Source organism: Festucalex cinctus, chromosome 12 (assembly GCF_051991245.1).
Source record: "Festucalex cinctus isolate MCC-2025b chromosome 12, RoL_Fcin_1.0, whole genome shotgun sequence".
NCBI classification, from domain to species: domain Eukaryota; kingdom Metazoa; phylum Chordata; class Actinopteri; order Syngnathiformes; family Syngnathidae; genus Festucalex; species Festucalex cinctus.
Window position 1 is genome coordinate 16,762,799 of NC_135422.1, and position 14,715 is coordinate 16,777,513.

Here is a 14,715-nt window from a genome sequence, read left to right on the forward strand (position 1 = left end):
ATAACAAACATTTTCCTTTTAATTCAATTCTTTAAAAAAAAACATTTTTCAAAAAAAAAAAAAAAATCCCCATGGCATTTATTTGAGGTAAGGCACTTCATTTTTTATTTTTTATTTTATTGTATTTTATTTTAGTAGGATCCCTGAGTTAAGTGGTCTGGTGCAGTGTGATTTTTTTATTTTTTATTTTTTTTGAAAAATGGTTTTTTAAAACATTTGAATAAAAAGGAAAATGTTTGTTATTGTAATACATAACATTTTCCTTTTTATTCCAATTAAAAAAAAAAAACATTTAAAAAAAAAAACATTTCCCATGGCATTTATTTGAGGTAAGGCACTTAATTTATTATTATTATTATTATTATTATTATTATTATTATTTGAGGATCTCTGAGTTACGTGGTCTGGTGCGACGTGAAATAGATGCAACACAATCTATAAATTATTAACGCTGAAATTTATTGAAGTGCGGTGTCTATTTTTCAATTTCATACATTTCACCGAATAGACAAACAATTTGAGCACACATTTGGACACATTCCTGATGAAATGTACGGTGTGATAATTAATGCAACACACCCTTGCTCAAAGTCAGGTGTTAAAAATGAGCCACCAATTTGCAAGTCCCTCAGCGTCATCTGCTAACAATCCATCATCATCACGCGCACTTGAACGTGGCTTCATTAGCACTGAACTCCATCCGGGGGGAGGAGGCATTTAATGAGGCCTCCATCTGACTTGTCTGACTAACCTATAATAACTCCGACCGGAGGGCAAAGGAGGACGGCAGAATGATGTTATTATCTTCTATATGCCGATCTACAGTATTGGGTTCAACCTGAAACAATCTTTTTTTTTTTTTTTTGTGCGCTTATCTCAGAAGGCTTTTAGTCGGGGTCACGTTGCCATGGTGAGCAAAGGAAATGAGAAAAATAAAGTGTCTGGATTTTGAATGTAATCAGAGTTGAAGCGAAGGAAGGACAGAACATGTTGTGCTCTTATATATGGAAAAAAAGGCAAAATTCACTCACGGGACACTTTATTAGGGACACCAACACAATGACAGGAGGTAAGGAGTTTATAATTAACAATATTGTAATGATCTAAATTGTACTCAAAATATTTTATTTAATAAACAACATTTAAACACTTTTTTTGAGGCGGGGAAAAAAGGAGGCAATATATTTTTCAGGTAGATGACACTCTGGACTGGACTATTTGAACAGAGACCACGATTTGTTCTCAAAAAGTACTACCTCTCTGACAATTGAAATTATTCAAATTTTTTTTGACACACTGATCTTGTATTGGATCTCGTGGTGAAGTAGATTTGCTTGAAATGCGATTAGAGGAATAAAAAATGCATGAGGTGGTGCTGAGAGGCAATCAGAAAGAAGCTTTATGAAACGAGGCGGCCAAACCCCGAAAATTACATTTGCACTATTTGCATTGAGCTTTTCCATACGTTTGTATATATTTTCACCGACACGTTGTTTCGGGGCTCCATTGAAGGATGCGATTGCCAAGGTCAATTATCTCCGGATGAAAATCACAAAATAACATTTGGTAGAAAGACAAACCAAGCAGAGGCATATACACGTATATATGTATATATGAATATATATACGTAGATATACCGTACACTAGGGTTGTCCATGAATCGCAGATAACGCAAATTAACGGATTGGCCGCTGTAAATTAACACCTATTCCTAATTTTCCCATTTGAGTGAAAGTGTGTGTGTGTGACACCACCCTAGCAACGGAATAATTAGCTGCTTTAATTTTTAGTTGTTGGCCTATCACGCAATAAACGAAAGGGACTTTGCAAGCTTGGACGCCTCTTACACATTCTGAGCTTACAAACTAGCTTAGCATTAGTGAGCCTCGCATCAGCGAGTGTAGCATTAGCGAGGACGAAAGTACTGGCGTAGCATTAGCGAGGACCAAGCTACTGGCGTAGGATTAGTGAGCATAGCATTAGCGAGGACGAAAGTACTAGCGTAGCATTAGCAAGGACCAAGCTACTGGCGTAGGAATAGTGAGTGTGGCATTAGCGAGGACGAAAGTACTGGTGTAACATTAGCGAGGACCAAGTGACTGGCGTAGGATTAGTGAGTGTAGAATTAGCGAGGACGAAGCTACTAGTGTAGCATTAGCGAATTTAGCATTGGTGAGGACGACGCTACAAGCGCAGCATTAGCGAGCTTAGCATTAGCGACAACAAGCTAAGTTTTCATATTAAAATAAAATATAGTAAAATTTTCAGTAATATTTATTAATTAAGGGGAAGGGTCAAGGGAATAGGTCAAGATTAGAAAAATGGCGTTTTTAAAATCAGTTTACAAAGTATTTTTTTAATTTAGACAGTTTATGTATTTCACATGATTTGCTATTTTTACAATTCATTTCATATACATCGAAGGTTATTTTCAGCTTTTCACCTCTTGGGTTGTTGTTACGCATCTTTTGGTCCCTTGAATGAGGCGATTACTGTTACTATTATCTTACACAATAGAAATCACATATACCGCTGCTTGTTTTTGTCAGAAGACTATCCATCGGCTAACTGGCGTACCACACCAATCCCCCCCACTGCTCTAACCATGATTGAGGACGCCTCCAAAAGAGGAAATGAGGGGGGCTCATCGACCGGGCTCGTTTCACCCTCGTTATACATCTGCCCGAGCACCTTTTAAGAGGTGCTTTAATAGAAAAAGAGCTAATCTGCCGCCATGTTCATCTCCTCCTCCCTCACTGGGTCTCAACGTGACTCCTCTCTGGTACATCTGGTTACACCGCGCGCACACACACATCTTAGGCCTCTAATGAGCTGCTAATGCTCATGTGTACGCTTTCTGTGTAGCATTGACGTTGGTGTGATTGACTAGCAGCAGGTGGAGGAGGTAAAGTGGTTACCTGGCCCTTTGGTCACTTTATTAGGTACACACGCATAATCTCATGAGATCAAACACAGGAAATAAATTTGCCTTGACAATGAAATTATGAAAAGGTATACGTAGGTAAAAAATATACTATCAGAAGGCTAGCTATTAACTATAATAAAAAAATGTATATTGTTATGTTAACCCTTCTTATGGGGTATACACCACGGAAGAGGCGGGATGTGACTTTGCACAACAGTTTATTTCCGGTCCGGGTTGCGAACGCGTAACCCAGGGACACAAAGTCGGAAGCACAAGTATTTTTGACGCAGCCCACATGTCGCAAACCGAACCGGAACCAAACTGTTGTGCAAAAAACAGTCCTGCCTTTTCCGTAACATATACCCCATTACGCAACAAATGTTGTCGTGACTTAACAGGATTTAATGTCAACTTTGAGCAGTTCGAAGAGATACATTTAATAATTTTTATGTTTTTACTTACATTTTAGTACACGCTATACATTAATTCTGCATTCATTTTCAAATTTCTATTCTAGAAATCCAGTAATAAAATATTAAAATTAAACACAATAGAATTAAATGAAAAACATGAATAAAAGAAAAAAAAAAGGGGGGGGGGGAACTATTTTTCTCATTTTTCTAATTTTTTTACAGTTCAATTGAGGTCAATGTGGTGTATAAACAAATAGTCTCAACTTTGATTAATATATATATATTTTTTTTTTTTAAGTTTTATGAATAATATATCTAAATTTATATATAATACATTAATTTTCAAATAGGAACAGTCAGTTTTACTTAAAACACTTTCTGGATTAAAATCTTTTTTTTTATTAGACACATTTACATTATGTATTTTTTACTGAGGTAAATGTGGTGCATATAAATCAACCTTTGTCATTTAATTCAGAATCATTGTTGTCAATTAAAATGTATTTTCACAAAAAAAAAAACTTCAAATGTTTTTTTGTTTTTTTTTAAATTCAGCATCATTTAGTTTCCCCTTTTGTTTTTATATTAATGTCATCTTCATAAAAAAAAAAATATCCTGGGTTAAAAATATGATAATTAAATTTTATTTCAATATTCAAAAATTATTTTTTGTCAAATTACAGTATAATTAAAACTAGTAATTTTTGCAAATTTTCACAATGTCCGTGTGCACTTTGAATTGCATTTTATATATGAAAAGTGCTATATAAATAAAGTTTGATTTAATTGATGGAGAGTATTTCACTACTTCATTAATTAATCACCGCCAGCCCAGATGAATCAAATGGATCTTTGACATCTATATCAGTCAATGGCATTGAGAGTTTACCGCCTAGTGTGTAGAAAGTGTCATGGCTGTCCACGCGCACATTGAACCCACCTGCGGTTTTTGTCCTCCATCTGCAGCGTGTAGTAAACATCGTCGGCCAGCAGGGAGGAGCGAAGGTTGCTGGCGTTCTCGCCCCACTTCAGCTTGAGGCTCTGCGGCCCGGCGGCGGTGCACTCCAGATGGGGCGGGGCCGGGGGCAGCGGCCGTGTCCTCGCCAGCAGCGGCGGGCTGGACGGGCCGCAGCCGATGGCGTTCACCGCTTGGATCTGAATGCTAAAAACGCCACAGGCAGTACGAAATACACGAGTCACTCATAGTATTCATGGAAACAGAGACCTTGCACGTTTTAAATACGAATCTGAATCTTTTCAGGGTGCGACCAATTAACCTGCAGGTTTATTCAGGTTTAAAATGATTTAAAAAAAAAAAAAAAAAATGCCAATTTTTGTTCATTATTTTTGGTTGTATTTTTTTGTTAAGACTCGTAAAAAATTTTTTAAATATTTGTATTTTTATTACAACTTTATTGCCAATTTTTGCTCATTATTTTTGGTTGTATTTTTTTGTTAGACTTGTACAAATTCTTAAAAATATTTTTATTTCAAGTTTATTGCCATTTTTTGTTCATTATTTTTGGTTGTAATTTTTTTGTTCGACTTGTACGTACAACTTTTTTTTATATTTCTATTTCTATTACAATTTGATTGCCAATTTTTGCTCATTATTTTTGGTTGTGTTTTTTTGTTAGACTTGTAAAAATTCTTAAAAATATTTTTATTTCAAGTTTATTGCCATTTTTTTTTCATTATTTTTGGTTGTAATTTTTTTGTTCGACTTGTACGTACAATTATTTTAAATATTTTTATTTTTTAAAAATTGCAAATTTCTGCTCATTATTTTAGGTTGTATATTTTTTTGGTTAGACTTGTGCAACTTTTTTTTGTATTATTTTTATTACAATTTCTTGTTTTCAAATTTTTGCTTATTATTTTTGGTTGTATCATTTTTGTTATTCTTTTGGGGATTTTTTTATTGTTATTATTTTTATTATTATAAATTATTATATTATATTTTTAGACTTGAACATATTCCCTCATGCAAAAAAATAAATAAATAAATAAAATCCTTTCTCTGTTAAGTTATAAGTTAAATCTTCTATAATAGTCAAATATCTGTTTTGTTTTTTAATTTGTTGTTGTGATTATTTTTTTGTATTGTATTTTTTGATTTGGCATTATGAAAGTTATCCAACATTGTACAACAATGTGACAGCACAGCATAAAAGGGCACATTTGTACTTCCACAAACGCACTCGCACAAATCTACTTCCACAAAAAAAATAAAAATAATAATCTCCTGGCACGGTGTGTCTGCTCAGACATCTTGTGTCAGGAGTGCACGTGGCATTTTGGAGGCTAACATGGCTGACCTTTGATTGAAATTCACACGGCCTGGCCACAACAAGTCCACATCTGGTCATGAGAGACAACATGTGCACCAACACAAACGTCTTCATTATCATCATCTTTCATATCTAAATACATGCACGAGGTATGGATTTCAAATTATCGGTGGCATTGCATTCATGACTTTTAATGTTTGTTCAATCATTAACTGAACATTGCCAAAGAAACACTTTCGATTGAAAAATTTGTACAAATCACAGGCACACGTGTGGACTGACAAATCTTACACATTTGTGAAAAAAAAAATATGAAATTTACCAAATTGTGACATAGGAGGTTTTGACATGATGCCAGTGATATATTTAGTACAAGATCTGTTTTAAACAAATGTTTAGTACATATTTTTTCAATTAATAAGTGGCGTCTGCTCATAAATTATCTGCATTATCAATGTTTTTTTATTTATTTACGAAAGACAACCAGCTTGATTGAACTTGCCATTATTTTGCAATCGTGCCAAATAGTGAGCCAACATGAATGGTTACTTAGTCATTTATGACTATTTATTAACGTTTACCAACATTGAAAAAGATCATACATGTCATGAGCTGGTAACAAATCAATTAGTTCTGTAATCCCCCCCCCCGCAAAAAAAAAAAAAAATACAATTAAATTCAAAATTAAAATGTCAAATTTATTAAAAAAAAAAAAAAAAAAATTATTTAAATATTTTTTTTAATTTGATAAATTAGTATTGCAACAAAGAAAATGGACGGATGGATGAATTAAGAACTGATACATTAATATAAAGTATGTGAGAAACTATTTAAATTTTAAATGTCTGACTGCCGAAAAGGGACGAAACAAAATTGATTGTATGGCAGAGGTAATTTGAGCCTGCCAAATAGTGAGCCAAAACTGTCATTTTGTCACCCATATTCCTGATTTTTTTTTCTTTTCTCACTACCACTTTCTAAACACCAACTGGCATCACAAATGTAACAAAAATTGGTGTGAATATTTAAAAAAAAAAAAGGAAAACACTTTTAAGTCCCCACTGGCTGCAAACAAACAAGAACGACCGACCGACGTGCCACGCCAAAGGGCACACGTGCGCGCGCACGCACGGTGTTGTGCTTCAGTGTCAGCCATTACGCAAGAGAGCAGAGTGACACGGGAACAAAAACAAGCTGAGGATGAAAACACGGCGCGCGCACAAACGCAATCTGCTACAGGTAACAACAGAAGAATTTAAGGATGATAACAGCAGCTCATTGTGATTCGGCTGCTGGTGGGTAGTTGGGTATTTACTGCACGTTTATTCCCCAAGGCTGAAAATGAATGATTTTCTTTTAGTGGGAAAAGAAAAAAAACAACCTGGGCTGTCCTCAACTACACTATGACCAGGCTTTCATTTTTTTGTTGTTCTTTTCAATATAATTTCAAGTTTGTTTTTTTTTGTTTTTTTTAAACAATGGAGGTTACAGTCTGATGAATGAATGTAAAAATTAAATTAAATCATAAAGTCCCCCCAAAAAATTTTGTCGCAATGCAACAATGCATCAATTCATCAATAACTAATCAATGGTCAATTTAACTGACAACTCTTTTGATAATGAATTCATCATTTAGGGATACTAAGAGTAACCAAATTATAATTAATTATTCATTGCGCGTTGTCTGCCGTCAATTTAAATTAAAAATAAAATCAAATAAATAAATAAAAATAAATAATCAAATCAAAAATAAAATAAAATAAAATAAATACTAGATTAATCAATTTTTAATTCCTGAACATGGCCACCTTACACAATAGAAAAACAGAACGATGAGTAATAATTAAAAATAATCAAAGGTCTATGGCATGCAAGGCCATACAGGGCACACAATTAACTGTCCTTAAACCAGCTGCACAATTGAAATCATCAAAATGACTAGAAATGATCCACAAAGTAAAAACAAAAAAACATGGTATGCATTGTCATGCATTGGCACAATAAAAAAAAAACATTAAAATGACTTAATGCAACATGATTATTACTTCCTAGATATTCGTGATAACCGCCATCTTGCACATTTGAAATGAACAGGACGACGATAAATAATTTGCAAAGTAAAAAAATAAATAATCCATGGTATGGCCATTAACAGTGCACACAACCCATCATATAATTTACCAGTCCTTGAACCAGTCATACCTCATAACTGCTGCGTCGCACATTAGAAATAAAACAAAATGACTGAAAATAATCCAAAGTTTAAAAAAAAAAAGAAAAAAAAGCCAACGGCATGCTACTATGCTTGGTCACGTATGGGCATAATGTCAAATGTTCAAATAAGTACTGGAATGCGATCGTTACTTGCTAGTGCCAACTTGAATAATGGAAATAACCACTAGAAATAATCCACAGAGTCAAAAAAGTCCACAGTATGCTTGGTTATGCAACTAATCATAATTACTGCTCCTCAACCGGTTACCGGTATTCGCCATAGTGGTCATTTTGCACAATAGAAATAAGCAAACAAAAAAATGGGCCGCGTACCTGTACTCGCTGTCCGGCTGCAGACCGCTGACGAGGTGACTGGTCACTGGTTCCACCGCGATGGTCCGCTCGTCCAGGGAGATGACGTACGACGAGACGTCCGCCCCGTTGCTGTTTGGCTCCTCCCACTTGAGGAAGAGACAAGTGGAGCGCGAGTGGCCCGCCTCCGAGGAGGCCGGCAGGTCCAGGAGGCCGAGCGAGGAGACGGCGTCAGGAATGGTCGCCGGTGTCTGGAAACTGACCGGCTCGCTGAGAGGCCCCGCCCCCGCCTGATTGACAGCCTGAGAGCGGAAGAGTGGGCAAAATTCAAGGGCCTTGCATCCTAGCCAACTAGCTTCCTTTCGTAGCTTCCTTCCTTAACTAAAAGGGAGTTAGCAAACAGACAAACCCGGCTATACTAGCTTAGCGCTAGCTAGCTGCTCAGGCAGAATCGTTTGTTGGCAAGTGTACGGCGAGGGAACATGAAGGTTAACCAAGTTATTTTAAACTAAAAAAGGAAAACCTTTCCTAGTGTGCCTGCACAAGTCAGTTTGTGAGGCTTGGTAATAAAAACACAAACAACATTTGGTGTAGATAATGTGCTATCTATGATAAAATTGGAGTTTCCGTTTTTTGGACTGCCGTTGATTATTGGCAGTTTTATTACACAATACTTTTGTTTTAATCTTGCACTCGAGTAATGCTAAAAATGAATACTATAACTCATAAAAACTAAAAAGTCAAATTTTCAAACAAAAAAATGCATTAAAAATACAATAAAAATCAAGACATTTTCAAAAAATATTTAAAAACGACTACAAATGATAACTAATAACTAAAACTTTATATAAAAATAATAATACTACAACTAATAAAAACTGAAAAAAAAACATTTTCAGAAATAAAAAAAATGCTAGAGCCAATACAAACTAAACACATTTTCAAAAATAAAAATACTACAACCAATAAAAACTCATTAAAAGAAAAACAATTACTACAAACTAATTTTCAAAAAAATATATTTAAAAAATACTACTACAATAAAAACATTAATAAAAACTAAAAAAACACACATTTAAAAAAAGTCAATTAAAAACTAAAAACATTTTCAAAAAATACTATACCTTATAAAAACTACAATGCTAATTTTCAAAATAATATATTTAAAATACTACAACAATAAAAACATAATAAAAACTAAAAAATACATTTTCAAACTAAAAAATGCTGCAACCAATACAAACTAAACACATTTTCAAAAATAAAAGTACTACAATCAATAAAAACTAATTTTACAAAAGAATATACTACAATAAAAACTAAAAATATTTTCAAAAAATAATACAACTTATAAAAACTACAAACTCATTTAAAAAAAATCTATGTTAAAAAATACTACAATAAAAACATAATAAAAACTAAATACATTTGCTAACTTTTTTTAAAATTCAAACCTACCGAATTCAAACTCACTGAATTTAAAGGGACACTTGACTCATTGAACAATATTCAGCTGTGAAATGTTTATATAAATATTTTGTCCAGAATTAATTTGATTACATCATTATTTTTCATGTACAATTAATACCTTTAAAAAAGTATTTTTTTCTACTTTCTACTTTTCTACTTCTACGATCAATCATGGCTCAGTTTACTGACCAAACCCAGAAAACAGGTGAGCCGTGATTGGCTGTTACCTACTTCGTCAGCACAGGTGATGTCGTCATCAGTCGACAGCAAGTAGAAAATTTATTTTTTAAAGGTATTAATTGTACATGGAAAATAATGACGTTAACACATTAATTATGGACAAAATCTGAAATTTTTACTGCTGAAAATAGCTCAATGAATCAAGCATCACTTTCAAAAACAACGCAATGAAACTTTGAAAATTTGTAACCCTGCGCGCCCGTCGCCGCCTCACCTGCAACCTGCAGCAGTAGCTGGTGGCGGGCGTGAGGTCCGACACTTCGCACTGCGTGGCCGAGCCGCAGTAGATCAGCTCCATGGGCTCGTCTTCCCGGCCCCACTCCAGAAGGTACTCCGATATGTCGCTGCCCGAACCCTCGGGACACTAACAAACACGCACATTGAGCTCATACACTCGCTTACTTTTTACTACTTGCATTTTTAGACATAAATAATGTTTAAGTAAAATTATTTTACAATATAAAATCATCTATATTTTCATAAATATAATAAAAATGTTTATAGAAGAATGCAAAACATTTATTTCTTATTAGTATTGTGTTTTGTTAAAAAAAAAATAACTGTGACCCAAAATCTGTACAATTAACTGGGAAAAATATGATTTGGTACAAAACATGGCTGCAACCCATAAATAGACTGAAACCCGATGGATGTGATGTAAGATGAATTGGCGCCATTAAAGCGATGAGCAAACTTGATTGCTGCAATTGAGTCACCGGCAGCGTAAACAAACATTAACGACCTCTTCTTGAGGTCATCATCAAAAAATTGCTCTCATGTGCGCCGTTTCCACGGCAACCTGACCACTTTTTTTGGCACCCCTTCTGTTTAACACCACCAAAATAAATGTCTCATTTGCATACAAGTTGAACTCTGAACTCCCATTTTCTCCCTTTAATGCTTCTCACCTCCCAGTTGAGCGACACGCAAGTGTTGCTGGTCAGATTGATGAGCGGCGCCCCGCACTGGCCCGGAGGACCCGCTGCAGTCGTGACCGCCGTTGGCTCAGAGTACTTGCCAAACTAAAAAAAAATGACAAATAGGTTAATTAATCTGTAAATTTTAATTATACCACAGCCTTAAAAAAAAATCCTGATCAGTCAGGCCCTTGTTATTTATTTATTTATTTTAATCATTTTCTCACCCCAGCCTCATTGGCAGCCCTCAGCCGGAAACTGTAAGTGGCACCGGGCAACAGACTACCCACGGTGCATTGCAGCTCCGGCCCGTGGAACACTTCAACCGGCTGCGCGTCTCCGTCGCTCATCTCCAGGCTGAACATGTACGCCTCGTTCGCACCTTCGGCGGTGGGGGGCTCTGTGCAATAACATGGGGAAAAAAAAATATATATTTTTTTTACATTAAGAATGATCTAAAAATTTGTCCGGTGTAAAGTTCAGTTTTTAAAAAATCAAACAAAAACAAAAAACAAGAAAAAATGTCAATACGGTATATAATAACCTGTTGAATTCAATGGGAATGCTAGCCAAATATTCATTTATATTTTATTTTTATATCAAAAATATAGTGAAAATGAGAGGAAATGTGAATATTTATTTGCAACTAAATTTTCTATTTGTGCTCCTAAAATGTCAGAATGTCAGATTATATCATTTTAAATTGCAAATACTTATTATAGATGCACAAATTAAGTACATAAACCTACACAAAACGTTTTGGATTTGGTTTGAATATTTGAAAATTATATTTATCGACTCTCCCAACCAGGGTTATTATAGTTTGGAAATTTTTCATTTTAGTTAGTTTTGATTTTGTTTTGACTTTTGTTTTTTAAATTGAATTAGTTATCAGGGTTGTTCTGTTCATTTTTAATAGTTTGTTATTTAAGAAATGCTTCGTAGTTTCAGTATTAGATTGAGTTTTTTTGTTTTGTTTTTTGTTGTTTTTTTTACGTGTATTACTTGTGCGCAATATTTAAAAAACACCATGGGAGCGCTGTCATCTGAAGGTGCTTTTCTATTGGCTGCTTCTAGATGATATCACTTCTGTGAGACACACTTTCAAACGTCCGTTTTCCAGTTAATATCAAAATACATCTACTTAAAACTCATATTTAAAATCATCCCCAAAGGCTCATGCATTAAATTAATTACCAAAGACTAAAATGAAGGACATTTTTGCGATAATTATAGTTAGTTTTGTAAACATAATCTGTAGTTTCAGTTAGTTTGTTTTTAAAAAGCATTTTCGTTTTTATTTGATTTTGTTAACAAAACTGTTTATTGAATTTTAGTTTTAGTTTTTTCGTTAGTTTTAGTTCACTAAAATAACCTTGCTCCCAAAGCGGAGTGCTCCAAATGTGTCAAATTGTGCACTGCCCCCTTTAGGCCACCCCACAGACTTTCCTCCGGCTTTCCTATTGACAAACTTAACAGGTGACGGACGACCTGACCCGCTACGACGCACCATGCGAGTGAAACGTGGTCACCGAAGGTCACCTTCACCTGCAGACGCTTGATTGCGGCAATCTGCTCTCACTCGGTGTGTCGTATTAAGACCGGCTAAAAGGAGAACTTCCCGAGCGTTGCATTCTGGGAAAACTGCGCCTGCCAACATCCAGCGGGGGGGCCCCCCAGAGCCGAGCGAGCCGGACGCTGCTTGATTTTACAAATGAAGTCTCGATTAAGCGCCAAGCGCGCTTTTGGCGAGGGTCCATTAGGGCGGGCCGGGAAAACGCATCAGGCAGCCAGAGAGTGATTAAGCCGACTCGCAGCAATAAATCACAAATAATCAACCGGCTCAACACTTTGTGTGTGCGTGTGTGCTTGTGTACTCACCCCATTCCAACTGCACCTCCTTGTGCTTGGCTTTACCCACAATCCTCGGCGGCTGGCAGGGCCCGGGCGGAACGCTTAACGTGCGCACTGGTTCGCCAACGGTGCACTTGAGGAGAAATAAACAACAGAGTGTGAAATAGTTTGGCACCATCAGTTTACTATTTGCATGTTTGTTTTCAGATTTAAAAATAAAAAAATAATTATAATATAATATATTTTTTAAATACTCTAGAGTGCCTTTAGTAAAAAAAAAACAAAAAAAAAGGATAATTTTGATAATTAAAATAATTATAAAAAAATATTTAAAATAAAAAAAAAATACTTTTAAAAAAATTTTTTTTGAAATACAAAAAAAAAAAAAAGAAAAACATAAAAGGCTAGAGATGCAATATGCACAGGGAATTACAAAGCGTTATCGTTATCATCAAATTGTTTTCCATGTTCAGATTTGACAAAACAGTCCCATTTTTTCCAGAACTTGGATCCTTTGCACTAAATAAAAACATTTTAAAATAATAAAAAATATTTTAAAATACTGTAGAGTGCCTTTAGTAAAAAAAAAAAAAAGAAATAAGACACTATATTTTTGCTTGGTTGTTTTTTCAATGACTGGAATCATCCCTCCATCCATCCATCCATTTCTGAACCGCTTATTCCTCATAGTGGAAAATGAAGCTTCATGAACCACTTGCAATATTATTGTACTCCTCTAGATGGTGCTCTTGCTATAAAGACGCAGTGGAAATATCACCTATTTCCATTGCGCTCGCCTTTATCTTTAAACCATGATAACCATCGAGAGGAGTTAAAAAAAAAAGAAAAAGAAAAGACAATTGGTTCATGAATCTTCATTTTCCCACCACGAGCTAGAAAGAATTCACTGGTGAATTGTTGGTAATGACTACCAATAATCATAGAAGTAATATCGAGTACCTGACTGTGCCCCCCGGTGGTGATGCTGCAGACGCGCAGGCGGTACATGCTTCCCGGTGCCAGGCGTTCGCACACGCACTCTGTCTCCGGCCCGCTGTACGCCACCTCCCATTGGTTGGCTGCACGCACACACATAATTACATAACTGAAGCATCTGTGTTGTTCCGATTGTATGATTTGGGGAATAGCGTCCAACAAAGGCACTGAAAAGTACAATATGAGCTCCTTTTGTCTTGTTGGATATAGAATTAAATACATAAAAAACATTAAATGCAGCTTAAAAGATCCTCATGATTCAAAATAAAGCATACATTAAAAATCATAACTTAAATTTGAAGCTAACACAAAACAGCATAAAACACCATTCATTTTGAAAGCATGTCAAAGGCTCAGCATTCAAATCTTTTCGATGACATGCATTTAAATTACTAGCATGACACAGGTGAAAGCAACGTTAAACAAAAAGTTAATGTACCCTCAATTCCATTAAAAATGAGCCCGATGCTTCGATATGGAATCATTTCAGTTGAGATCTATCGAAAATCCATGGACTCACCAGGCATTTCGCAGTTTTGCTTTCTCATTTTTTTCTTCTCCACGTGCTTTCTTCCCTCGCAGTGCTGTTTGAGCGAAAGCCAACCTTTTGCCCCGTAATTGATCACTTTCCCTTCGCAAAGACCGCAAAGCGCTTTCCCGGGATCTTTGTGCTTAAAAATGAACTCGGAGAGCGGCCCTCCGTCAACCTGCTTTTCCAACCAGGACCAATTCCACGAATTCTTGATCCCCACATCGAAGCCGGTCAGCGAGGCGTCTTTTTTATAGAGGATGTCTTTTTCCCACGACATTTTCAAATCGAGATTTACGTACGCACAGGAGGGAGAGACGTCTTGAACGCAGCCAAACTCATGCGCACCCGACAAGATTACTCCAGCGGCAAAGCGATTCCACACGGTGTGGCGGAATTTTGCTTTATGACAAAAAAATAAATACCCATGATTCTGTTGCAACTTGAAGGATGATGTTTCATTTGGGGAACATGAGAATATGAACGTTGCTTTATGACAAAAGAACAACCATGATTCTCCTTGAGTCTTTATAGATGATGTTTTTTTCAGATT

The 14,715-nt window shown here is 35.5% G+C and overlaps 1 protein-coding gene across 2 annotated transcripts in view; it reads right to left on the reverse strand.

The window, feature by feature from the left end:
• Nucleotides 1-14,715, reverse strand: part of fndc3ba (fibronectin type III domain containing 3Ba) — a 146,241-nt gene that overhangs the window by 8,894 nt on the left and 122,632 nt on the right. For both annotated transcript variants that reach the window (XM_077539744.1, XM_077539745.1), the window contains exons 18-24: nucleotides 13,598-13,716; nucleotides 12,665-12,770; nucleotides 11,011-11,183; nucleotides 10,775-10,888; nucleotides 10,081-10,230; nucleotides 8,178-8,458; nucleotides 4,280-4,501 (exon numbers count right to left, since the gene is read on the reverse strand). In XM_077539744.1, coding sequence (XP_077395870.1) covers nucleotides 4,280-4,501; nucleotides 8,178-8,458; nucleotides 10,081-10,230; nucleotides 10,775-10,888; nucleotides 11,011-11,183; nucleotides 12,665-12,770; nucleotides 13,598-13,716 — 1,165 coding nt within the window. The remainder of the gene's footprint in view (nucleotides 1-4,279; nucleotides 4,502-8,177; nucleotides 8,459-10,080; nucleotides 10,231-10,774; nucleotides 10,889-11,010; nucleotides 11,184-12,664; nucleotides 12,771-13,597; nucleotides 13,717-14,715) is intronic.